Here is a 26,608-nt window from a genome sequence, read left to right as displayed (position 1 = left end):
ATGGCGGGTGCTCCCGTATGCATTCCCATCGAACGATATCCTCCTCATTTTCCTCTCCTGCTCTCTGTCCCGCACCTTGGCTCGCCTTATTCGGACATGTCAGCCCAGGCGGTTGTGCACCGACAGTGCAAGTGCGGTTGTCCGTGCACAGGCGTCCCGTGCGCGCGTTTACGTGTCGCTTTGTCGGCGATGGTGTACGTTGTGCAAGTCATTACCGTTGTCTCTTCCGTACGGCTGGATAAATCCCTGTACGTTGCACGCTTATTGATGATAAATCATTCCGAGCGGAGGCCTTCGCGGTCCGTTGAGCTCGAAAGAAATTTCGTCAGCTCGCGTGGAAACCGACAGAATTTTACGCGCTTTTGACCCATTGTTCTCGATAATCCTTCGAACAGCGCCCGCTAATGGCCAGCTAATAGATCCCTAGGCTGTGAATAAATTTGCTCAACGCCGAGGATCGATATTTCGTCGCCACTGGAAATGTATGCTCGCCGCGCAGGAAATCCGTGTACATACACCACGCGTTATAGTTACATATCGGCTACACGGTCGAGATTAAAGAAAAAGTAGCAGGGCGTGCCCAATGTGTTAAACCAAGAGTCGCGTATGTTTCGCAAACACGAGATATAATTACGTAAGTCGAATTGATTACTGTAATTGTTCGGAGTTCCGGCCTGCCCGGAAGTCGTGCTTAATAATTCTAACGCTAGACTTTTCGAAGGCTCACGTGCGATCTACTTTCTTGCAATTGGTTCTCAGATATAGAACATAAATTTGAATGGAATTAGTGTACGCTCGCGAAGGCTTTTGTGTGAACCAATTAAGCTTGAATCTATAATTCTGAAATGCTGCGTGCATTCGAAGAACTTTTATCATTTCCCACCGCGCTTATAGTATGATAATCTTTCCAAACGCCAACATAAATCCGCGTCGTTGGCGAACTAATAATAAACTAGTTTAATTTATTCGCCTCGTATTGATTCAAATTAGACAATACATAATTTTGTAGCGCGCGACCTTAATTTACGCCTGTTTAATTGCGCTACAAAGGATAGACGTTAAATCTAGCGCCTCGAACCGGCGATTTATGCACGACGATCACATCCACGCGAGGTTGCACGCGAATCGCTTACTCATATACGCATTCTTTTCTGTAGCGACTGTAAACAGTTCCCGTAAATCATGCAATCGCGCGTGTATAGGTGAGGTTACATATTTTACAAGTGTGCTTGTTCGGGTAATAATCTATGCTAAATAGTATCAAAACGACTACCGCGCGAGACTATTAATTGCGCGATTTTAGTGAGATCTAGCGCGATTATTGCGCTGTAAACCGAACAAAAGTTATTATTTCATAGTCAACGGACATTTACAACATCGGCCGCGCGGCGTGGCGAGGCCAGAGTGAAAAGTGGCGGTGGGAAATTCGCAAGTAACGGTGTACACGCGAAACAAAGAAGAGCAGCGACTTTTTTCCATCTACGCTCGCGTATTGTGCCTAGGGGCTGCGTTAAATACGTGGGAGTCTTCGAGACTGCCTCGGAGATATCTCTAGTGGGTTACAGGAAATGGGATTCGAGTACTTTACGATTTCACTATTGGATACTCGAGCCTCTCGGATGTAACGAGATGCACTTACGCGAGTGACGCCCACGCGACTTAAGCTTCAGGCTTGGTGCAATGGTGCAACAAAATGTTTCTCTTAGCGGTTTCGTAGATAAAAAGTTACGCTCTCTTCTTTGTTCAAGTAAAATTTATTCTCGTAGAGATGACTCAGAGACGTTCAACTTCTAGATTTCCCAAGATATCTATATCTAGGTACTGCGATTTCCGATAACAATTATCGTCAACAAAAATTGCGCTACAGTTTCGTGGAAAAATAATCGAAGTACATACTACTTTCTCGGTGATCAAACCATGTTGGATTGGATCAAGTAGCGGCTTTTTATTTTCAACGCCTATTTTCGTTTCAGACACGCCTCTGTCACCAATGGGGCCGTCGTCGCCGAGTCAGGAGGGTCTATTCACGGATCTTCGTCTTTTGTCCTTGGAGAAGCAGCTCAATATCGAACTCAAGGTAGTCGTCGTTTGTTAAAAGAGAGAAAAAAAGGGGAAGGTGAACAAAATGGGAAAGGAACTGTTGAGTTACGGCTGGTATTAAGATTTATTTAAATTGTATCTCAGTCCGCGAATCGTTACCGAATATGTTTGCAAACTTTTTTGCATTACGATTGCAGAAACTGCATCGACCTTGATAATCCCGTTACTCATGTCCTTTTGAACGTAACAGCGGATATGCTTGCAGTTTACGCGCACGATCGATTATGACTTTGTTATTTCGTTTGTTCGCGACCACATGGGTACATTGTGATAATCGCGGTAACACCATAATAATCAGTCTGCAATTAATGATTACCCGCTAGACGGATACAATTCTAGTCTCGTTCTCATACTATGAATCAGCAGTGAATCGTCGACATTTTTTCCCACCAAAGATAGCTTCCCGTTTCGTCATGCTATGTTTTAAATTAATCGGAGTACTAAGCTTTGAACTTTCTTTGTGATTTCATCGGGGAATTCCATTTAAGATAAATAAAAGGATTAGAGATAAACTTTACGTAGAAGTTGAAAAAATGTGAATTATTGATCTTGACCGTACGCCAGTCGTTCAATGTCAATGAATTGTCAATATCTAACATCTGATATATATCCATGTGAAATCGGTTTACGTCATATTATACTGTTTGGAAGCCTAAATAGGTTTAGCTATCGAACTGGTGAATACTTACAATGTTTAGAAAACACGTAGTCGTCGATCAAACCTTGTTAAGGGAGCAACAGAAATGCCATTGGAAATGAAATTCTGTTTGAAAAGGGTAAATCATATATATAGTTCAAGGCACAGTCGCGTATCAAATTCTGTTTAATGAGTGCGATTTATTTTGAATAATCGAAAATTCCTGTGGTTCTGGTACTCAAATTGGTTTCTTCTTCACGTTGAAGGTAAAGCAAGGAGCGGAGAACATGATCCAGAGTTTGACGAGTGGCAGGGACAAAAAGTTGCTGCAGGAGGCCCAGCAAATGCTCGACGATTCCCGCGCCAAAATCGAGTTCCTACGCATGCGGATTATGAAGGTGCGGCAAGCACGTCAGCAGCAACATGCACGAGGTGATGCACCACCACCGAATGGCGAAACCACTAGCAATAAAGGTACAAATATTTCAGAGAACTATTTTCTCTTAAATTTCTAGAAAATATAAGATATTCAAATTGACCTAAAAGTTTCTATTTGTGCAGTTCATTTGCCAAATCGATTAACTCCATAAAACAAAAATGTTTATATTTATTTTAAATATAAAAAGTTAAGCATCAATCAGGTGTTTTGGCACTAAAATTTTAAAAAATTCAAAAAGTGGAATTAATCATTTTAATCTATGAACGGCTCATATAGAGATTGAATACCCTTCATACCAGTAGTGTTCTTCAGCGTCGTCGAATCACATTGTTTGCCGCATAAGAATCTTCGTATGAATCTATTTCAGTTATGCAAACTCGTGGTCAGTTCGTATCCATCAAAACGCGTCTCTCTGACTTAAAAAGTCCAACGTTATTGCTTTTTCCTCTGGTTTGATTGGCGCGCCAGTGAAAAAAGAGCCGAATATATCGAACGATGATTCGGAGGACACCGTCAGTCTCGCGTGACGTGAAAACAATCTCGCCCATCGGTGTAGATATCAAGCGATCACAGTCGTATTTTAGTAAGTCACCCGATCGGGGGCTCGTAATTCCCTCATATCTCTATGTGCTGTCGGTTCTTTTTCTCTCTAAGAGAGACGCGTTCAGGCGGTCATGATGCGACATTCGCGTCATTCTGTAAGAATTCAATTACTTTACTGTATCTAAGAAAAAAAATTGTATCACAAACATGATCTGTAATATTTTCTCTGATTACAGATAGGTACGAGCCCAGCTTGGAGCTGGCATTGGAGGAACGGGTGGAGGAGTTAAGACATCGTCTACGAATCGAAGCCGCGGTCGTGGAAGGGGCTAAGAACGTGATACGTCTTCTACAAAGTGCCAAAGTCGCTGATAAGAAGGCCTTAACAGAGGTACGTATCATTTCCTGTTCAATACAAGCGATGATGCGGAGCAGGATGCGAGGGACCTGACGTCCGATAATGAAAAGCTTTTGTACGTCGCTCGATGCAACGTCAAAAGCCATTCATGCCATTCTGTTGACAGACACGTATTATTTACGTGATACTATTTTAGAACATATTCGAGCCCGACCTTTACGCGGGGAAATTCATTGCTACCGTTTTCTATTTGCAATATCTTGTGCGGGTTCGAATACCACAATAGGGAACTGGCTTTGATTTGTAAAAAAATCTTTGCAATAAGTTTCCAGTTACTCTTAGCTTTTTTTCTTCTAATTTGGAGCCATTTATCAATTAATAACGGCACCCAGAACTGCATAGCATAAATGAAATCGAAGTGGTTTATTTATACATGTTTACAAACGATGAATATTCAGTAACTGAGTTTCTAAGCTTACACGCGGTAGGGAAGTCCCGAGTCCAAGCATACATAAGAGCAATTGATAAAACATAAACGTTTTTATATCGTATTATCGATACTGCTATCAAGTTTCAGGTAGACTTAAATTGGGTAATAGAAGAAGTTACAAATTAAGACTTTTTTTGGTATATCGAACTATTGGAATGCTGATTTTCAGAACTGGAGATAATTAATAAATAATTATCTCAATAGGAAAAATAACACGTCAAATTATATCTCTAATTTGAAGAAACGTACTCCAACTCTGATCTGAATCATAAATGACAAAACAAGCAAGAAAAGAATTATTTTGGCTAAAATTTCCCAAATTGATTCTTTCTTCAACATTTTTGATAAGTGGATAAACGAGGCCGACGACCAAATTCGTCGGTGGGTAAACGATTTGCCGTGCGTATGAGTTGCGCGAACGTCTTCGACGTAGACGACTACGTCGGCTTCGTGGTCGGTGTGCGGCGCGTACGCCGCTCTCGAAATAGCCACCGCCTAATCCCCGCTACCCCGTCGTCTTCTATGACGCCTTTTCGGGTCGCGCTTAGTTACCACCTCTCGAGGGGAGCTGACACAACCCAGTCGTAAGCAACGCGATAAACCAACGACATGTGCGCCAATCAACCGCGAACAGATTGCTGCTCGGGATATGCGTGTGCCCGTATGGAGGACATCCCTGAAGACATCGTTCGTAACCGCGGATAATTCCATATGGCGGACCAGAGCTATGACCTGAATTCTCCAAGACTGACTTGAACCCGCCCCGTGGTCTTACTCCCATCGGACGTCTCTTCTCCGATCACGCTTGCACTCCAAGGAAGACTGACGTTCTGTCTCTTGAACGAATCAACAGGAGGATACACTCGGCTAATCGAATTCAAGATATACGTATACCAGTTCCTAATCGTTCATAGACTCTGGCGCCTTAACAGGGACATTTCTTACTCGCGAACCTTGTCGATTTCCTAGACGGAAGCTGACGGAAGAAATAGAGGATATGTCCCGTCTTCAGTTACGTGTCAATGGAAGGTCGTAGATTGTTTAAAGAAGTTGTTGTCGTTGTTTGAAGAATCGTGGAAGTAAGATACTGGAATATGTGCATTTATTTTAGACTGGTTATGGATAAGTATTATTAAACTTCTGGAAGGCATAACTGTTGCTGGACATTGATGATAGTCACCAGTAGAGAGAACGATTATTATAACGAATGCTGCATTGAAAGTATCCGATTCCAGGTATATCTGGTACGACTGTACGTTGCACCAAATTTATGTTGCGCTAATTATACCCCGCTCAAATGTATGGTTTTGTCACGTTACGAGAGACTAACAGTGGCAGTTTAGAGTCTGAAATTCGCTAATTCACTGTGACACAAATGAAAATATTTTAGATAAAGGTTGAAGACGACCAATGGGTACTGAGAGATTTAATCGTTCCATTAGGACGATAAAAACGCCTGTTCTCAAGCAACCGAATGGCACCAGCCACGGAGCATTATTCGCACGGTAGACGTTGTTTTACAATTTCAGTACGTAATATCGAAACGATACAAGTAGTACCGACAGTGCTTGAATACAGTAACACAGTTCTGAAAATAGAATCCAGAGGCGCAATATCACAGAATTGCTGTCTTTCCGCGAAGAACTGAAAGGTGTAACATTCATATAGACTTATGAAATACGTTCTAAAATTTAAATTCGTTCGAAGAATACTTTTCGCTTTTTCTTTTATAACGGTCACGCAACAATTCCACCTCTAAAACGGTACCAAGAATTACAGTGGATTATAAATACACTGAAGGAAACAAATAGAGCAGACAAGTTGTTATGACGCTTTCATCTTTCACGAAGAGATTGACGTTGAATCGATGCACAGGAGAACGATACTGACGACAACACGTCGAATTCTCTTCGCAACGAAGGGGAGAGACAATTCGCCAAATGCATTCTCGTCGCAGAGCCGATTAGACGCTCGGAACGATGATGTTTTACGGTGGATAACAACGTGGAGGAGGTTGAAGAAGGTACGACATGTACGGACGCCAGGGGAACTCGAATAATCCTCAACAACCGCCATGGTTGGTGCGCGCAGAGGTCACCATCCGTCATGGCACTCCTGTGACCTCGGAATCGGGGCAAACACCAGTAAATGTGTCTTCCACTGTCACAGACTCGAGTGGGGTTCGTATGGTATACCGATGGAACACTACTCAATCGACTCCTACACTAACAGTTCCAGTTCCTGCTCCGCCTACTCAGTCTGTTCCATCCTCATCGTCCACGTCGTTCGGTTTCCAACGTGGGAACATACTATTCACTTCAACATCACCACCTAGACCCTCTTCAGGATTCTATACGATACCAAGATCAGGGTCGTCAGGGATAGATGAATCCCTGTCATCCAGAGGTAGAGGCGTAAATGTCTCTGACTCGGGATACACCAGCGAACAGTTCTCTCCACAGTCCTATTCGAGTTTGCCCTCCCGTCGCCCTACTCAACAGTATAATCGTCGATGCAAGAGCACCTGCAGCATTGTTCTGTCCGCCGTTAATACGTCAGATGGCTCTAAGAACGAGACCACTAGCAAGATAGCCACCAGTGAATCCGTCAGACATTCGTACGACAATTCTTGGCGTCATCATTCAAGCCATCAGCATGTCTTCTCTCGTCATCAGTTTCATACCTTACCTGATGTTAGCGAGGAGGGTGCTGAGGGGAACGCGGCAAGCTCCGTTACCACACACTTTTGCAGCAAGGATAAAGTGACGAACAAATCGACCACTGTCAGTAAGGATGCGTCCTCGCAGACGACGGATATCGAGTCTCGGGAATCGTCGATGATTGTTAGCAAGAATAAAGTTAGGAGGAAGATGGTTACTGGTCTCCAAAGGTTGGACGAGCAGAAGAAGATAAAGGTAATTTGATTTTTTTTTTATGTGAAGTTGTATTATAGTGGGATCTTCAGTCATTTCAACTTGAAGATTAAGTATTAGAATATACTAGATTTTGTTTCATTTTAGCAAGAGAGTCAATCGCCCTCAACAGCCACCGAGACCACAAGCTTCGGCCCATCGGCAGAATCAGAGAAGTCTGATTCCTCTACACAAGACGATAGTACGAAACGTAAGTCGCGAACCGTTCACATCGACGTGTACTGCACTGGCTCCGACGACGACGAGAACTCAGATTCGTCAACCGACAATGAACGTGATACCCCATTGACCGTATTCGAGAATCCAGACGTCAAGGTGATCCATACGCAAGTTGCTGGCAACATTCTACCAAGAGGATTTCAAGATGATAAAGCGTTCCTGAAACGTGCAACAGAACGGCGATGCGATAGTTTCAGACACGCTCCAATGAGGATGCCTTCCTTAGCCAGCTCTAAAGGATACGACAGCGACGACGTCCTCAGTTCACTTTATCCTTCGCAATATAGTTCTTACAGCGCTCTTCGAGACATAGACTCGACGCCTTGGTCTGCCGCGTCCTCTAACACTGGTTTTCCATTTGACTATGATTCTACTATTGCGACTTCGTCGAAGGATACCTTTTCAGACATAGAGTCTCTAATAAATAGCAAGACTGACTTAACTCCTTGCGATAGCTTCGAGTATGCCAGTTCCTCCGATCGCGAGCGGATACGAAGAATGGAGGAGGTTTGGGATAGGTCCGAGAAAGAGAGGAGCAAACAGTGGCGATCGCCGCAAATAGAACGCAAATATTGGTTGCAGAAGAGGAAGATGAGAGAGAGTATAGAAAAGCATGAAGCAGGGTGGTCTTCTGCCGATAGTGGCGAAGATTCTGATGAAAGCGGTACGGTTGGTTGGAGTTTCGTGTCCAGCGAAGAAAGTCAGCGAATAGTGAGGAAGTCGTCGACCGTTCGACGAGCGAGTAAAAGTACCACAGAGTATACTGAGAAAGATACGAGCAATGTAAAAGAGAACGAACCTTCACGGAATTCGCGAACCGATCGTTCTGATTTTGGCGCTCGTAGCGATCAAATTTACCAACCAACTGCTTTACGTGAACAGATTGGCTCGTTTGGTTCCAAGAGCCCATCTCCGCTTCCCTCGAAAGTGCCCTCGCGAGTTACTTCTCCCTTCATGACGCCTCAAGGCGAAAGGACTGATCATATTTTAAAAGCTTCAATATTTGGTGCGGTCGTTAATGCGTTTCGAAAGCCAGGCCATCATATAGGACCTTCCAAGAATCCTTCGTGCTCTTGTGAGCATTGTAGAAGATACTTCGAAGAACTGAACTCACGGGAACGTTCTAGTTCCATAAGCGAATTCGAGCGACTGACGGGCATTCGGTTCCAAAGAAAGATTGTTCGTCCAGTTGCAAAGAATTGTAAATGAGAACTCAACTTCTGCCACATCTAATATGTTTCTAAGGCTTATATTTAAAGTTATATCGTAGTATTTCTTGTATTAAGGGAATTGTAAGGTTTTATTATGCAGTACGTAGCGTGTGTTTAAATTATATTTGCTGGTTACAATATTATATTCCATATTTATCATGTTTTTTTATTTATAATGATTATCAAATTTGCCAAAACATTCTGCTGATTATGAAGCATTTATAGAAGCTAACAGGTACATACAAATATTTATGCTGTTCACGCTATTAATAAATATTGATTATATTATTAACGGTATTTTATTGTATAAGGTACCCATCTCCATACCTGTAGCCGTGTGGGTGAGAACATGTTTTTCTATATTCTTTTTAATTTAATTCAGGCTCAGGCAAGTCTTGCAGAATCAAGTAGGAAACTGGACCTATTGAGATTATCCCTTGAACTTAGAAGGCAAGAATTACCACCTGACAGTGGTACAGCCATTCAATTGAAGAGAGAATTAGCTAGTGTGCAATCGGCTAGCCCAGTCCCTGTGACTTACACGTCGTTGCAACCGTTCCGTGGGCCATTGGAGGGCAGAGCTACTGTGCCTGCTTCAGTATCGAGATGTGCTGCCGTTACTGGACAATTAGAAGTAATAATAAATGTCTATGAGAATATCCTTAATTTTTTAACTATCGAACTTAAATTAAAGATTCTAATTGTGACTTCAGGTTAGACTAATGGGATGTCAAGACTTGGCGGAAGAAGTACCTGGGCGTACGAAAAGGGAACATCCAGCAAGTCCAGATTTACGTAGTTTTGTTAAGGGAGTTACAGGGCGTAGTTCGAGCAAGTCGTACAGTGTTAAAGATGAAACGAGTAGTAAGTTGTTGATATAAATGTCAAATGTTTTTACAGGTTTTGCAAAGTACTCACTTTTTCATGTACTACAGATGATATTATGGCGGTTATTAAGCTGGATAACCAAACGGTAGGACAAACTAGTTGGCGACCGTGTTCCCAGCAGGCTTGGGATCAAAGGTACGTACTTATTATATAACAGTTTTTATAGTAGTAACACAAATACTATTAATATGCTAATCTATACGAATGTATAATTTCTTTAGGTTTTCCATCGAACTAGATAAATCAAGGGAACTTGAAATAGGCATTTATTGGAAAGATTGGAGATCTCTTTGCGCCGTAAAATTTCTACGTTTAGAAGAGTTTATTGATGATGTTAGACACGGAATGGCTCTTCAATTAGAGCCGCAAGGTCTTCTGTTTGCTGAGATTAAATTCTTAAATCCTATGATATCGAGAAAGCCGAAGTTGCAACGGCAACGCAAAATCTTTAAGCAACAAGTGAAGAACTTCCCAAGAGCTAATCAAATGAATATTAATGTTGCTACTTGGGGTAGATTACTAAAAAGATCAGCTCCTTCCTTACATAATACAAGAAATTCTGAAAGTCCGCCATCAGGTACCTAGAAATTTTATTCTTGTATTATTAAACAAAAGTACGTAAATTTATACATATCAATTCGTATTTTTGTAGGACCTCAACCATTGCAGCTAGTTTTTGATACATCAATAGAAGATAAGCCTGAAACACCGGGAGAATTACCTGATCCAGAGAAAGGAGGATTAGGAGGAGCAAGGCCTTTAGGTTTGTCAACGTCAAGTAGTAGTCCAACACTGCCACGCCCCCCAGAACATCCTCCACCACCACCACCTACGATTACAAAGAAGCCTTCAATGCCGGCACCTCCGCCACCACCAAAACTAGATCCAGAGGTAAGTCTTATCAGGTCCACTTTATTTTTATCTACATTTATTTTGGAACTTTGTATAATTGTCATTAAATTACAGTTAAATAAGAGATGATGTTAGAAACAAAAATAATTTTTACCCTTTAGTAATTTTTCCACTACTTAGGTCATTAGAATATTTTTAAGTTTCCTAGTATTTCCTATTACTCAGAAGGTTCAGGGTTTGGTACACTGGTTATGGGTTAAAACCATGTAGAACTCTTGCATACAGTACATATATTGTATTCAGTCAACTCCATATACTGCCTAATGTTTGTACATAGTAATATATATTTTGACAAGGCATGTTAATACATATTATATACTTTCAACGGCGTAAGGTAGTTATTGCTTTGGAAATACTACAAACATACTATTTTATAGGTACCTAGAAAACTGTAGGATGCTATTTATAAAATTCAAGAAATCATTGCTTAAAATATACAAAGTTTTATTTACTTCTTACATACAACTTCAATTTTTTATTCTGTTTGCTTCTTTTGTGCATAGCTATTTTGGCAAAGTTCAGCACCCATGCATACAAGTCCATTGAAATACGCAATATACACTGTACAATGTGCAATATTCCTTCAGCAATAGTATCTGTTACAAACTCCCTTGAATTCTTAAAGAAAGTTTACAAAACATACAAATGTAAAACTTAACTTGAAAAAGTATTCCACTTGTGATACTTACTACATTGAATTTGGTGTACTACAGTTCAAAGCATATTGCAATTTGTAGTAGTATTTAGAGTTAAACAGATAGTGATGTAGTTGCAGAGTGCATTAAGGGAGTTTGATTTCCTGCACAACGAGGAAAAGGGGGGGCCTCAAGGCGCAAATTTGAGGCCTCTGGTTACAGAGCCTCGTCCTGTGCTGATTGCACCACCTTCTCCACGCACACCCTCGCCCCAACCTGTCGTCGAGTTTCCTGAAGATGAGGTATATACCTCTTTTACACGCAGCTTTACTTTTTTCTTATGCTATTCCTATGTTACTTACACATTAAGCGAACGTCTTTGTTTAGTTTCACTCCAATTAATTCTATGGATTAACAAACTGTTCTTAATATTTATTATTTTGTTAGGTTTCTCAGTAAGCATAGTGAGCATGTCATTCAAATGTGTGTATATTTTATATCAAAGCTTTTAACATTGCATTTGTACATGTTTTGCCTAATCTCATACTAATCTTGCTTCTAGTGCTAATTCTCTGGCTTAACAGTTATAAATATTTTTTTAACAGTTACTAAGAATATTTTTCACATATATAAGCAGATATACGTAAACATCATTGGTTGAATACACTAATAAAATATACATTATTATATCTCTTATTAACGTATGTTTAGAATCAGTTAAGTAACAAAACTTAATACTGGTAATTAATCTATAAATAATTAATATTTCTGTAATAATTGTAGTATTTGTTCTATGATGAATACTTTAATGATTATAGGTCGTATATGAAATGCCGACTAAGATGACACAATACAGAGATAGTGCCTACGAGTCTAGAAGACATTCACAACTTTCTGGAATGACTATAGACAACTTTAGGCTACTTTCAGTTCTTGGTCGTGGTCACTTTGGAAAAGTAATTCTATCACAGTACAGAAATACTGGAGAATATTTTGCAATTAAAGCATTAAAGAAAGGAGATATAATAGCAAGAGACGAAGTAGAGTCTCTACTTTCGGAAAAGAGAATATTTGAGGTGGCTAATGCTACGCGTCATCCCTTCCTCGTGAATCTGTTTGCTTGCTTTCAAACTGAGGTAGGAATTTTGTTAACTATTTTTACGAACTTACAAGTTTACGAAATATTTAAAAACAAATTCATTTTTTAGGCACATGTATGTTTTGTAATGGAATATGCAGCTGGAGGAGATCTTATGATGCATATACATGCAGATGTGTTTGGTGAACCGCGAACTGTGTTTTATTCAGCTTGCGTTGTGTTAGGATTGCAATATTTGCATGAAAGTAAAATTATTTATAGGTGAATGTTCAAGAATCTTTTAAAAATTATACATCAACATTTTGATGTAAACTTTATAATAAATTTTCTTGCATTTTCAGAGATTTGAAATTAGATAATTTATTATTGGATACAGAAGGATATGTAAAGATAGCGGATTTCGGTTTATGCAAAGAAGGAATGGGATATGGAGATAGGACAGGAACTTTCTGTGGTACACCAGAATTCTTAGCACCTGAAGTTCTTACAGAAACTTCATATACTCGAGCTGTGGACTGGTGGGGTCTCGGTGTACTGATTTTTGAAATGCTTGTGGGTGAGGTAAGTTCAGCACAGTTTAATAATTTTGTGCTATCATTTTTCTGAATTGATCAATTTTTTTTGTTCAGTCACCATTCCCTGGCGATGATGAAGAAGAAGTATTTGACTCCATTGTAAATGATGAAGTTCGTTACCCACGATTCCTTTCGTTGGAAGCAATAGCAATAATGCGAAGGGTAAGTATCTTTTTAATATTTTTTCTACATAATAGCTTCTAAATTACTAAAGTAATTTGTAATATTTACATATACTTCCAGTTGCTAAGAAAGAACCCCGATAGAAGATTGGGTAGCAGTGAAAGAGATGCAGAGGATGTTAAAAAACAAGCGTTCTTTAGGCACATAGCGTGGGATGATCTACTTTTGAGACGCGTAAAACCACCGTTTGTACCAGTAATTGTAAGTATTAAATTTCATATAAAGTTATAATAAAATCATCCATGATTGTTACTACATTGTATTTAAACGTCTATTTCAGCATTCTGTGGAAGACGTTAGTAATTTCGATGAAGAATTTACGTCAGAAAAACCTCAATTAACTCCGCCTAAAGATCCTCGACCACTTAGCGATTTAGAACAAAGTCTATTTAAAGATTTTACATACATGGCTGACTGGTGCTAGCCATAAAAATAATGTTGATCATCTTTTTTGTTGAATTTGATACGAAAATCATTTAGTATTCTATTAATTTTTCAGACATCATTTTAGGGGCAATCGAATAGCAATCAATAACGCCGGTAACTATATATATATATTTGTTTAATTGTCAGAATATGTTCCACATTTCATAATGTTATGTATTGTACAGATGTTTTATTTTTAATGTCGTGATATGATCAGATGTAGAAAATTAAAAAAAAATGTTCTACCGTTGAATCTCAGGTTTTTAATTAATATATGAATTTCAGGCTTTTAACTCGTAGTTTATACATGCAGATTTACATTTATCAGAATTATTTTCAATCTACAGTGTAAGAAATATTTGTAGTCATTTGAAATAATTTCTTACTCACATTTAATCGTTCGAAAGAAGGAAACAGAAACATAAATTATACTTGTACTTTTATAGTATATTCATATTTTGATACGAAGCTATTGCCGTTTGGAATCTAAATTTATAAAGATTTCTATAGCTTCCTCAAACTTTTATCAGATCTCGTAATCACAATTCTAAAGATCGACCAAATTGTCTGAAATTACTTCTGCTTAGATCAAAGTATTATTTTATAATATTCATCATACGCGTATCATTTTCATGTATAGTAATCCTATTCAAGTACTCCAGATTTATATTCTCCTGTATTGTGAGGGATATTCATCATATAAACATGTTAAGATTCATAAAGTGCAGAAAATAAATCAAAATATAGTTGTATTTGCTCATGCTCATGTGATAGGGAAATTAAATGGAGAAATGGCACTATGTGCAACAATCTAAATTACATGTACCTAATCATTGACATAATTAGAAATTTATATTATTTACAATTAACATCACACAGTGTTAGAATATCACTTTTCTTCCTTTAAAGAACAACTTCCACAATTTTGATTCCTATATAATCTTCTTATCCATTGTGTACTCTATTTAGTTACATATTCTCATGTCCCCAGTATGTGATAGAATACTTATGGTGTTCTAATTCTATACCTTGTAAATATGTAACCAAACGTCAAAAAGTAATTTCATAAGATCCATAAGTACAATAGTTTAACTTGATATGTTATACTCTTACTGTATCTCTTAAGGGTAACACAAGTTCATAGTACCATATCGTTACTACTCATATACACGGTTCTACTTATAGACATCACTCTACAGTTTCCCTACTTATTTTTTTTTGTACTCTGGTTTTATGGACAATTGACTACCTTGTACAATCATCACAAATATATGCATTACATCTTAGTTACTGAAAGAGTTTTATACTGATATTGTTTCAATGCCTTTTTAGAATCTTTATCTTCTACATTATATATATTTATTTCAGATTATATGTAAACCTATCTTCCTCTATAACAGTCCTAACAATCTTTGAAGGTATCTTTAGTAATGTATAGTATATTCATCTTAAAATTTGTTTTTTTTTTTTTTTTTTAATTCATATTTAATTGTCTCATATCAGTCATATCATGTTAATTAATATATAAATTTTGCTCCAAAGAATTTTTTAAATGGAACCTCTCAAAAAATGACATGATTCTACTGGTAACAATATTCTATTACTGTAGAAAATATTAGTAACACGAAAGGGTTTCATTTGGAATTTTCTTATGTCATGAATTTAATCATATGAAACTGAATGAAATTATACGCCCTTGGGAAACCACTATTTATGATTGTAAAACGAGAAGTTAATTATACCTCTTATAATAGTTTCAAGTACATACACCACGAGTTCGAGTTGCCTTAATTCGTAAATTAATAAGAATTTGGTAACTATCTTATACTGAGAGACCTTGTGTATTAAAATGAAATTTACTTATACAGAGGTGCTCATGAACATTATTTGTAATGTGCCTGTTTTTTATATAATTCTCATACATGTAGATTATAATAATAGCCGAAAACCAGTATGTTTAGTTGAAACATAACAAGGACCTTGAAAACTATAACGATATTTCATAGTATAATAGACAAGAAAATATGTGGCCTCTGAATAATTATAAAAATTTAATAATTACAATATTTCAATCTGTATTGAACTGAAACATCACGAATTGATTTGAAGAAAACGGAGTACAGTATACGTGAAACGTTTTAGAATTTAGAAAAAATTTTTATTTTTTATATTTGAAGAAGTTATATCATTTTTGTTTCCTAACAGTCGAAGTACACATTTTTATGAAAAGTAAATCGTTCCTTATTGAAGCAATATTTTCTTGTCAGTATATCAGTATAGTACATGCTATATTACATTTAAAATATATGTATGCATACGTATCGTATACGAAACATGTATTACATATGTGTGTCTTTTTATGAGAGTGAAGCTCTACACATATTTACTGCAATATTAAATATTAAATATCGTTCAAAAAATAATAATTGGAGAATGTATATGTATATAATGTCGTAAATTTTTTGTAGATAACTCTATTTTTAACACACAAAGTAGAAATTTGATTAGACTATAGCTTCATTATTTTTATATACACAAGATAGCATAGTGCTATTAAGTTTTTAATCCCTAGTAAAAGTTGTAGCTACATATATGAGATAGTAATGACACACAGCATGTGCCTCTTAGTGTGTATTAAATTATATGCACATTAATATCCCTATACATATAAAAGATGCCTACAGAGGATTTTTAGATTACTTACGTAATTTATTTAACATACACATTTGTAACTGCAGCTTAATACATATCACATTAAGTAATTAAGGAACACGTAGTAGTACTTCTCAATTTTACAATAATATTAAATATACAAGTATTACTGGAATAATAAAGATTCAAAAATGATACACAATTACTTTGTACTTAATTCATTAATTACAACTCCTTGAAATGTAGTTTTACTCTTGTATTATTTTACAATCGGTGCTTACACTAGATTCAGTATCTTTACAGCTACTTTCAGCATTTAAAGATTTTGCCAATTCATATAAGTTTGAAGTATTTTTCCTGATCTCTTTTTCTAAACTTAATTTTTTTTCTTCCTTCTCCTTCATCAGCTTAGTCATTTCTGGAGTCATAGGTTTCACAAGACCTTTACTCACTTTGTAGATAATGCTGGTACTATCTTCTGATTTAAAAACAAATGTTACCCTGTTACAAAATGAATATATCATATTAAAAAATACAATATGAAATACATATTCCCTTATATTCTTTCAACAATGCTTGTTCTTACTGTTCAATGTTTAAGCCTTTTTGTATTTCTTCTATCTTATTAAGAGAAATATTGTATAGTGTCGGCCAAGGTATATAAATCTCTGTGTCAGAATTCTTTCTTCTTTTAACTTCTAAATATAATAAATCCAAGTCTTCATTGTACTTATAATTAACATCCTTGTATCGCTTTCCTAATGGAAAATTATTAATTAATTAAGTTACAGGTAGTTTAAAGTTTTAGTTTTATAATATTTCAAAGTTACCTTCACAGAGATCAATATAAACATAAAATGTTGTAGTTATTTTCACTGGATCAGCGCATCCAAGTTTTCCAATGTGATAGAACTAAAAATATGAAAATTCATTTCAACTATTGCTTACTGTTAGTATTTAAATATTGTCTTTATTTAAAAATTATGTAATGCAATTTTACTTACGCTAGGATGACATATATCATACATTTTAACAAAAAACTAAAATATAGTGCAATCAACTTTCAGTCTTACAACTATTTGTTTAAATTAGGTTAAGTAGAATGAATTTCTAAATCCATTGGCAGTGAACGGTATTATGTAAAATCAATGTATTTTAAATAGACAATTCATAGCTACATGTTTCAGCTGTTACAATTTTATACTACTTATTTATTTATATTTATTTAAATTCCCATGTTTTACTATTTTTCTAAATATGGGGCTCAAAACGCTATAGCCACCTAGCGGTGAAGTCACTACATCAAATCACTCTTTCGAATTTGAATATAAATTTACAAATAGTATTTATTTAAGTATTTATTAATACCGTTACGCAGTTCTTCGATTTTCTGGGTAGACTCACAAATATCCCACAATAACTTTCAGATTTTACTAATTGATCTGCAAAAATCCCACAACAGTTTTCAAACTTTGTGGATCGACATCCACAAAATTTTACAATGATTTTCGGTTTCGTAAATCAACCCACAAAAATCCCACAATGGAATTCAGTTTTTGTGGGTTCACCTAGTAATGGTTTTCCGATTTTATAAGTGGCAAAAATGTGGAATGTAGCAAAAAAGGATTCAAGAGAAAAAAGAGAAAGGAAAGAGACGATAAAATAAAGCAGAGGGAGTGCTGAAGAAAGATGAGAGAAGACTATGGACAAGAGCTTACGGAGATTGAACTGAGAGTAAAGTGGAGAGATTTTTGGAAAGATAAGAGGGGCATGGGTAAGTGGAGAGAAAATGGGATCAGAAGATCTCCGGACTCCGGACGATCTGGGAAGTTTTATACTCGGTGAAGCCAGAATAGGATTTGAGAAATTCAGAACTTGTATTAATAACTTTTTAAGAGAACACCTGATAGAAGTAATTATAGTCGAAATTATAGTAAATTAATTCCATTCTTTCTTTAATAATTAATTGTATGTTAAATATTATTATTACGTATTTATTGAAATTGTTTGCAAAGAATATTTATGAAATTTGCTCAACTCAGTCAAAAAAGTAATAATATGACAATATTATTGTAAAATAGTAGTACTATAAGATTATATGATATTAAGTTTGAATATGACACGTAGTTCATTAATTACTGTGTCACTGATTATTTACAATCAATTATGTAAATGTTTCAAGGAATTTTTTTTTGCATTTCAAAGAAGAGAGTAGTTTATAGGTTCTACGGCTAGATGGCCCTAGTGTTTCGTGATCCACGAGGCATACAACCACACAAATAAAGATGAATTTAAATACCTTTATATTTCAAAAAATCATACCAAAAAACATTCTTGCAGAAATGCTTTTAATTATTTATTATTTTATTCAGCTTGATCATTATATATACATTTCATTTAAAACACTTAAAGTAGAAAAAGTCTATATATCTATTAATAATGTGATAAATAACACAGACTGAATTGTAATCTGAACATACATATTTCTAAAAAACTACACACCGATCAACGCGACCCTTCAAAGCGGAAAAACATATTTTACAAAACAATTGTGCGCAGTATACCCTGTGTTGAATAATCGTAATCTCAGTCTCGCCAGCAAAGAGAATACGGTTTTGGTTTTCACATAAGAGTGGACATAAATCTAAATCGCTGCTTCTGATAAATAAGGCACTCTCAAAAGTTGCGGAGCAAAGGACGTATGTGTCATTACTGCAATATAGAAAAATATAATTTTCCATAAAAAGTATTGTGCAAAAATCCCATAAAAAATCGGACGAGAACTGTGTAGTGTCGATCGATCATTATATCAACCAAACGACAAAGTAGGTGCTCACATGTTTTCCCCATAGCACTGAACTATATGATTAACTGACATGTAATATCCCCAATGAACTACTTATTCTCAGTTATTAAAGAGAATTCTGTACTCAGTACAATAGTTACATCTTATCATCTACATTTGATCTATGCTTAATTTCATCAAATTTCAGTCTCTTAAAATAGAAAATTTGGCAGAAAAAGAGAAACTGTGTATCATCGCCAGCCTAAACAGAGACCAGAATAAAAGGTACACCGTGATTCGATAGAGCCTCTAGATTCATAATAATGCAAAAACAAGAAAAGACGAGGTGACTTATAATTGTGCGGATCCTCGCCACGCGGAATCGAAACCGCACGCGGTGTCTGAATCTGAGTCGTTCTGCTGTGTCCTGGGCACCGTAGAATTGACGACAGTAGTGGAAATCGGTCGTCGATGATGGTGACTGGATCGAGATCCTTTCCCTTGTAGTAACGGAGTGCTAGGCTGACTGGCTGCGTGCTGATCTCGAGATGATCCAAAATCCTGCGCTCTTCGACTTCTCCTTTTCTTGATGGGTGCGTACTTCGGTGGTGGCATCATCTTCTGGTCCAACTTGAAAAGAACGACAGAAACAGTGTTACATGGAGAAAGAACGACGACTGTGATTTCTGAACGATTTCAGGAAGGAAGTTTCATCATTTACAAGTGGTGCTATTGGTAAGGATTTCATAAAGTTTCAGCAACGTAAGTTAAGTTTCTTTTAATCATTATAGATAGGTATGCAAGGTAGGTGATCTCAATTTCATCACGCAAATGTTTAAAACATTGTATAATATTTCTAAATACATATGTAGCGAAATTATTGAATATTTCATAAAGCTTAGAGTCTTATCTGACATCAATAATAAATTATTACTGATAAAAGGGATTTTTAATTATAGTTTAGAATAAAATAGTAAAAGCCTGCAACTGGCGAAATTGCCACACTTGGAGTAAGCAATTTCGACACATCGTAGCGAAAAGGTTTGCTAACTTGGTCTAACAATTCTGTAAGACAATTATTTTTTAGAGTTTACTAGTTAAATTAGAAGAATTGTCAGCCCTAATACGAAAAATTCATGTTCGAAACAAGACAAGTCTTACTAAACAAAGGGTTTCATGTAAGTCATCTTGAATTCCTTACGCAATTATGTTGCGTTTTACGACAATGTTTATTATTCACCAGCATATTGTAAATTTTAGTTGAAACGTTGTAGAATGAAATTCATTCTCTCTACAAACCTTACACTACTGTTAACTTGCGATTTTATGAATTAATGATATTCTTATAGGTAGCGAATTTGAGAACACTGCTGAAATTTTGGGTCACCTACCTTAGTACCATCTTTTATCAACTTTTTGTATAAACGTTAATTTTCTACGAAAATGAGAGTAATAATTTGTTTCTTTTGTCAACTAAAGAATTCATGTACTTCTAATGAAAATAGACTAGTCACAATAATGGAAAAGACTTCCCTTCGTTGGTCGTCGAGGAACATAATCAAACGCTAGAAAGCGACAATTTTCGATTAAAACCGTGCTGAGAACGATGTCCCTGTTTTTATCAGGTCTTTTTCGCGAATGGTAATTTCCCCTGTATCCTCAGCCGGGCGGAAGCCAAGTGTTAATATTAAAAACGAGCTCGCGTATTATTCGTCGCATAAAATTCGAGCGCGATGCAGGCTGGACTCGCGGTCGTTCAGGGGTTGGAATAATTATAGAGGGTCAAGCGGGGCCCCGGAGTGGTTACGGGGGTAATTTTCGAGAACACGGCATCAAGCTGTACCTGCACATTATCCGCCGATCCCCAGCTCTTGTGTATCTTCTCGTGGTTGCTGCTGGCGCTGCTAGTCGCCACACCCAGGAACTGGCTGAACGCTTCCGTCGTACGCTTCACGCGCACGTTCAGCGAGCCAATACGCAGGAAACCAAGATCTTTCTCTGCGTGTTCAACCAATCATCGTGTTACGTTGTTGCAATCGCTCCTTGCACGCCTCTTCTTTCTATCTATCTTTTTAAGTTCGTTCTATCTTCTATGTCAGAGGATGCTTTCAAATCTGATGGCCACGTTTCTTTTATCGCTAAGAGCGACGCGAATGGGCCAATTCATTGCTACGAATCTCTTCGTTCGTTTCAGTGACGAATAAGTTTTGCATGCATTCGAAAGGGGAGACCGGAAGTGGTCCTAAGGGAGTTACGGGGAAGTCGAGAACTTGAGGAATTCCTGAATACTGTATGGGAATTGGCGAAAGGGAAATCTTAGGCAGTTACTGAGATATTGGAGCTAGATTAAGGTTGAATCCTTTGCATTCCATTTTTGGTATGATAAGAATTAGAGATATTCACTTAAAAATATGTAGAGAGCAAAGGGTTACTATGAGAGTGGAAAGGTATCAGAAGGTATGTGCTGAAAGGGACTGTGAACTATGTTTGAATTCTATATAAAGAAATTGGGTCAAAGAACTGTGTCTAATACTAGCCTTACAAAATTTACATAGGGATGACTAGAATGCATAAGATGCAAGGTGATTCTAGAAACTAGAAGCGAATATTTTTTTTATATGAAGATAGAAGGAATTAATGAAGACTACTATACACTAATTACACAAGATCGATAACCCGACCCACGGTTTTAGAATTGCCTACCCTATGGTTCAAGTTGGTTATGAATTGACTCTCCAGTTTCCATCAATCGTGGGATACTTAAATATTCAACTATTAAAAATTCACTTGTGTCGTTTAAATTTGTCAATCATCTCCACGATTGCTAGAGAGACCAAGAAGGGAAAAGTAGGAAAACTGAAGAAGAAGGCTAGTCCTCACCAAGCTGTACATACTTTCTCTATCAATTTTCTCTACTTTCACCCATAAAAGAGTTGTAACCCTCTCCTATATTTAAAATAATGTTTCACTGATTGAAAGCTCACAAGAAATCTTAGAGGAAAGTGAACAGAGATATCAGAGGCATTAGCCAGGGCGATAGAATTTACTTTGGTAGCAGTTTCGAAAATTTCGTTTCCCGTTAAAAAAGTAGAAAAGGGCAGATCAAAGTACTAATTGAAAAGTCTAAGAGATCTAGCAGCAAAGTTTCATAAACTAAAAACACATTCTACTGATACGCTGCGCCGTCGTGCTATGCCACAGAACGGCTGCATCACATGCACCGAATTAGCTTCAGCTAAATTAGTGATCGTCCCATGCGGATTATTTCTTACCTGCATGCTTTTTCCTTGCTTTTATTTCTGAAATAAAATAGAAAATCATTTGAGACTGTCCCGTTTGTGCCGCTGGTCGCGGACATCGCAGAGGAAGATACAAGGTGTTTCTTGAATAAATTATTAGGAATTAATAAAAAATTACTGGGGCAAAGTTAGTGATGTTAGAACGATCGTTCTTGGTATGTACTCATGAACTGTCGCTTTCGGTTAATGAGGAGTAGAGAAGTTCGAGTGTTCAGTGCTGAGTAAAGGTTTATCTTCAAGATACAATGAAACATATAGAATTAATTATGTTCAAAGTTATTACAATATCATTCTCAGTGCGTTGACAATATTCAATATGAAAATGATATTGTAGATACTATTTTCGAGAATACTCAGCATTGACAAAGAATAAATTCTTTCCATAAAATTTGTATGTATTAAAATAGAAATATCTATAATTGTCAATGAAATGTTAATCTGGTTAAAAAGTGTATCAGACTGGAATGATTACGCGACGATTTCGAAAATCGATCCTTCCGTGATAGTCGATTCACGAGAACGAACACAGTTTCAAAAATGTTCTCTTGTTTTCACTGATGCCCGCGGAGAACAGACGCGAATCTGGGAAACTGATGGCAAGTACGCCCTTTTCTCATGCTCACGTGTACATGCTTTATTATCGTGTAATTGTAACAGTGACAACAAAGAAAACACACTAACGATTATCCATAGCCAGCGATGCGAAGCATTCCGAATTTTCCACTTTTCCTTGCATTCTTTACTAACATATCACACTTAATTTGCAAAAGTAACACATTTGATTCACTGAAGACATGAACGAGTCTGTTCGCATCGCCAGCCAGAAGGTTAAATCACATTTTCTACGGTGCTGGGTACTAGTGTCTCTAGATACTACTGCCACTCTTCGATCGTTCGCGTTTCACAGCAACGTTCCGCAGAATTCCGTTCGAATTTTTACGTCAGCTTCCGTCCACGCGTGCGTCACGAGGTACTTTACCGCAATCGACGATTCAGCCGTCACAAGAGTCGCATAATTGGAGAGCGTTTGACTGAACGATAAGCGCAGAACACGTGGATAACTCGACAAATAACATCAATGAACTGATCACACAGAACCGGCACTCTTCACGTCTCCTGCTGTTACAGAGGTAAAACGGAGGACGTCGCAAGAGTACCGTGGTGCGTTTCGTTAAGCGAAGACCACAAGAACATGACGTACACAATTCGTTTGGATTGGCGGGAATGAACGGGTCCACGAACGAACGATTATTCGCGAGTAAAAGATTGAGCAAAAAACGACGGCCGATCGCGAGCCAAGCAGGACGCAGCCCACGATGGCGGACGAGTGGACCCGCGGATTCTCCAGAGAATACTCACGTCAGCGTCGATAAAAGTGACAGTCATATACGTTACTTTAAGGTGCGGCTACTTTAATCTTGCGACACAAGCGCTTTACTACTTTAGCAGAGGTGTGCTTCTGAACTTGCCTGAGCGTAGCGGCAGCAGTAATCCCTACAACAGAAGAACACATCCAGAGCCCCATCCAGATACTCACCAAAGACAAAGGGAGACAGAGGAGAATACAGAGAGAGCCCGTAACCATTTTCTCCCGTCTATTTCAATCGCGTCCACGGCTAAACGGAACCTGTACACCTTACTTGTCCTAGAGGAGGATCGCGACGAGCAAGCTGCGAGCGCATGTCGCTGCATCCAGGGGATACGATCTTCGTGCTGGGGTAGACTAGAGAGTTCTGCTTTGAAACGGGAGAGGTGATCGAAAGGGGAGCGTGGGAGGCTGTTTGGTTGTCTAAAAGCATCAGAGGGGCAGGGGGATCCAATTTCTTTGTGTTTCGATGTAAAACTTGGATCTGCATAAACGTGAGATTGTTAAAAGATTCTAGAAGTATAACAGATTATTGTTAATAATAGATACAGGTACAAAATAGATAACTGGAATAGTTTAAAGCATGTCGTGTATAATTCCCTTGATAAAAAGGGAAGATCAATTTCATTTCTATGACAAAAAATAGGCTTGAAATATTAAGGCTACACGGAAAAAATGGTTATATAAATCTTGCAAAAGTCTTCTAAGTAGAAATCTACTTTACTAAGCAAGGTAGACTTTGTAGGGTCTGTTATAGACCTTTGTAAAATTAACGAAGGTAGCTTAACTACAATCAGAGCAGCTTTGTCAAACTACAAAGTCGACTCTTACTGATTTTAATTAAATTCAGGGCTGTTAGAGTATCTTTGTAAATTCTACAAGAAACTTCAATAACCTCAGCTCAACATTTTTTCCGTGTACAAATGAAACTGAACATCCACGAAATTATCCAAGATCTTCCAGTTAAATCCTGCACCCTGTAAGAGTACTTTAAAGTCTCCAGCGGGGACGAAATTCTATAAGACATGATTTCGATTAAGATTTATCCATTGACTGTGTCTGAATCGAATGGAGGAAAGAGTAGTCTTGATTACTGGTAATGTAGTTGTTAACCAAGAGCAATGTTCGCGAATTTAGTCGTTCGTGGCATGAGGGGGAAACCTTTAAGGTGTTTGGTCGATGCTCGAGGACGAGTTAATATTTCATGTGCATTAGTTGCAACAGCATGCTCCTATGGAAAAGTGTGGGGAAACTAGGAAGCGAACAGCGCCGTTGTACGGCAAGCGAGTTCTTCGAGGCGGACAGCCCGGAACATGCGAACGATCAAAAGAAAGCCGATAGCGAAAATAAGCCAAGAAGACCATGGCCGAGGCAGAACTAAGCGTATGAAAGCCGTGCAAACTGCGGTGTACCTTGGGCCATAACTTATAATTGGTTTATCGTGGCGATTGAGTATTGGCTTTGCCGAGAACAGGGATGGCTAATTTATCGCATCGTTTCCTCTAATCCTTTAGTACCTATCGAATACTAACTCGGAAAAATAAAAATTCTTTTTCCACCGTTTACAGTGTTACCTCCATATAGGCTCACTGCTAACTAGCAATTTTACAGCGTGGACTCACTCTGTTGCACTTTGGTTTTTTTTTTCCAAAAATTGTGAGAGATAGTGCACACAAATACAACCCTTCTGCTCTAAATAATTTCAGATTATAAGAAACACCATCGAGACTATAAAGAGGTAATACTGTATATGTATAAGAGCTTAAAGAAACAGATGAAAAATATTATCCTCAGGGCGCGGGGAAATGGGTTACCGTGCTATTTATCCTTGGGCTTCCACGATACGTGTAACTGACACGATTTTCATTCTGCTCGGGTAAGAAAAAGCTTCCACACGCGGGAACGCTTTCCCCTCGCGTTCAAATGTTCACCTCTTAGCGTTACATAACTCTAATTGCGAACGTTCGACGACAACAGCATTGTTACAGCGTTTAAACGTACGTTTCTCGTTAGGTGTATCTTCTCACGCTCGCGATTAATGCAAAATTAATACGGCGCGATCCCCGCGGTGATAACGGGAGACAATGATTCCCTCCGTACCGTCCACGAGGGACTAAAAATGCCGCGACAAGAAGTAATTTGCTTCGCGATTTCGCGTAAATATAACGAGAGTCCCTTGCGTAAAGTATTATGAAACTGTGACGCGTTTTATTTACAGCCACCGGCGATATGATCGGCCGATCGTGTACTTCGATAGGGCTAACATTACGACTTAACCATCATTAGGATTTACGACTGCAATCATCGCGTTTTCGCGGGATCACGTGGTACTTACTGCGGAAGGTGTCCTGACTGACGGCGGCCTCCTGAGAAACCAAGTACTGTCTCGCCTTTTTCCCGCTGTAGTCGCGAATTTCTTGATTCGCTCCTGGAACCACGTGCATTTAACGAGGCACGAATTACGAGAAACATTAAGCGAACTTACCATAAACTTGAACTAAAAGATTGAAGATGTTCTCATGGTCGAATTGCATCGCTATGTGCAGCGGCGTGTATCCCTGCAAGAATCGGTCACCAACCTGTATCTTATTCCTATCAGATTCTTCCTTATTGCTAGAGTCACTCGATATGAATCACGTAAGAAAGAAGAAAAATTCAAGAACGGTAAGTTACAAGCTACGGGAAAACCTGTCCATCGGCGTCTTATCGCAGCTTTCTCTATACAGGTATACTAAGAAGAGGGAGGAGGAGATGAGATCTAGCTGTAAGGTTCCTGGAAAAGAGGCGCAAAGGAGGAAAAACCAGCAGACACAATGAGGAATTAATGACATCGCGTTATGAATATCACCTGGAGCGTG

The 26,608-nt window shown here is 37.9% G+C and overlaps 4 protein-coding genes across 9 annotated transcripts in view; 2 read left to right on the top strand and 2 right to left on the bottom strand.

The window, feature by feature from the left end:
- Pkn (serine/threonine-protein kinase N) overlaps positions 1-14,934 on the top strand; it is a 28,073-nt gene extending 13,139 nt beyond the window's left edge. For 2 of the 4 annotated variants that reach the window (XM_076392871.1, XM_076392875.1), the window contains 15 exons: positions 1,974-2,077; positions 3,004-3,211; positions 3,956-4,110; positions 9,313-9,564; positions 9,644-9,794; positions 9,866-9,953; positions 10,040-10,395; positions 10,471-10,709; positions 11,500-11,667; positions 12,184-12,501; positions 12,574-12,725; positions 12,806-13,025; positions 13,094-13,201; positions 13,283-13,423; positions 13,503-14,934. In XM_076392871.1, the coding sequence (XP_076248986.1) occupies positions 1,974-2,077; positions 3,004-3,211; positions 3,956-4,110; positions 9,313-9,564; positions 9,644-9,794; positions 9,866-9,953; positions 10,040-10,395; positions 10,471-10,709; positions 11,500-11,667; positions 12,184-12,501; positions 12,574-12,725; positions 12,806-13,025; positions 13,094-13,201; positions 13,283-13,423; positions 13,503-13,646 (2,804 nt within the window). In that variant the 3' untranslated portion in view covers positions 13,647-14,934. The remainder of the gene's footprint in view (positions 1-1,973; positions 2,078-3,003; positions 3,212-3,955; positions 4,111-9,312; positions 9,565-9,643; positions 9,795-9,865; positions 9,954-10,039; positions 10,396-10,470; positions 10,710-11,499; positions 11,668-12,183; positions 12,502-12,573; positions 12,726-12,805; positions 13,026-13,093; positions 13,202-13,282; positions 13,424-13,502) is intronic. The other 2 variants (XM_076392873.1, XM_076392874.1) reach the window with 2 other exon arrangements.
- On the top strand, positions 6,280-9,194 carry LOC143188538 (uncharacterized). The gene is made up of 2 exons (XM_076392876.1): positions 6,280-7,482; positions 7,588-9,194. Exons 1-2 carry the CDS (start codon positions 6,598-6,600, stop codon positions 8,926-8,928), a joined length of 2,226 nt encoding a protein of 741 aa, XP_076248991.1. The 5' UTR covers positions 6,280-6,597; the 3' UTR covers positions 8,929-9,194.
- A 1,607-nt stretch (positions 14,935-16,541) lies between the features above and the next one.
- LOC143188539 (tRNA-splicing endonuclease subunit Sen15) lies at positions 16,542-17,563 on the bottom strand. Its single transcript, XM_076392877.1, has 4 exons — positions 17,305-17,563; positions 17,131-17,212; positions 16,887-17,058; positions 16,542-16,801 (listed from the first exon to the last, which is right to left on the bottom strand). The coding sequence occupies exons 1-4, from the start codon at positions 17,326-17,328 to the stop codon at positions 16,549-16,551; spliced, it is 531 nt and encodes a 176-aa protein (XP_076248992.1). The 5' UTR covers positions 17,329-17,563; the 3' UTR covers positions 16,542-16,548.
- A 1,080-nt stretch (positions 17,564-18,643) lies between these two features.
- On the bottom strand, positions 18,644-26,311 carry LOC143188107 (uncharacterized). Of its 3 annotated transcripts, XM_076392171.1 has the most exons (6): positions 26,236-26,311; positions 26,086-26,178; positions 23,854-23,878; positions 22,358-22,384; positions 20,929-21,083; positions 18,644-19,715 (listed from the first exon to the last, which is right to left on the bottom strand). In XM_076392171.1, exons 1-6 carry the CDS (start codon positions 26,236-26,238, stop codon positions 19,437-19,439), a joined length of 582 nt encoding a protein of 193 aa, XP_076248286.1. In that variant the 5' UTR covers positions 26,239-26,311; the 3' UTR covers positions 18,644-19,436. The 3 variants fall into 3 exon arrangements, with proteins under 3 accessions (XP_076248286.1, XP_076248284.1, XP_076248287.1); XM_076392169.1 differs by lacking the exon at positions 23,854-23,878 and having other exon boundaries at positions 26,236-26,305; XM_076392172.1 differs by lacking the exons at positions 23,854-23,878; positions 26,086-26,178; positions 26,236-26,311 and adding an exon at positions 23,066-23,773.
- Positions 26,312-26,608: the final 297 nt, after the last annotated feature.

Source organism: Calliopsis andreniformis, chromosome 2 (genome assembly GCF_051401765.1).
Source record: "Calliopsis andreniformis isolate RMS-2024a chromosome 2, iyCalAndr_principal, whole genome shotgun sequence".
Classification (NCBI taxonomy): domain Eukaryota; kingdom Metazoa; phylum Arthropoda; class Insecta; order Hymenoptera; family Andrenidae; genus Calliopsis; species Calliopsis andreniformis.
This window is presented reverse-complemented; position numbering and strand designations above follow the sequence as displayed.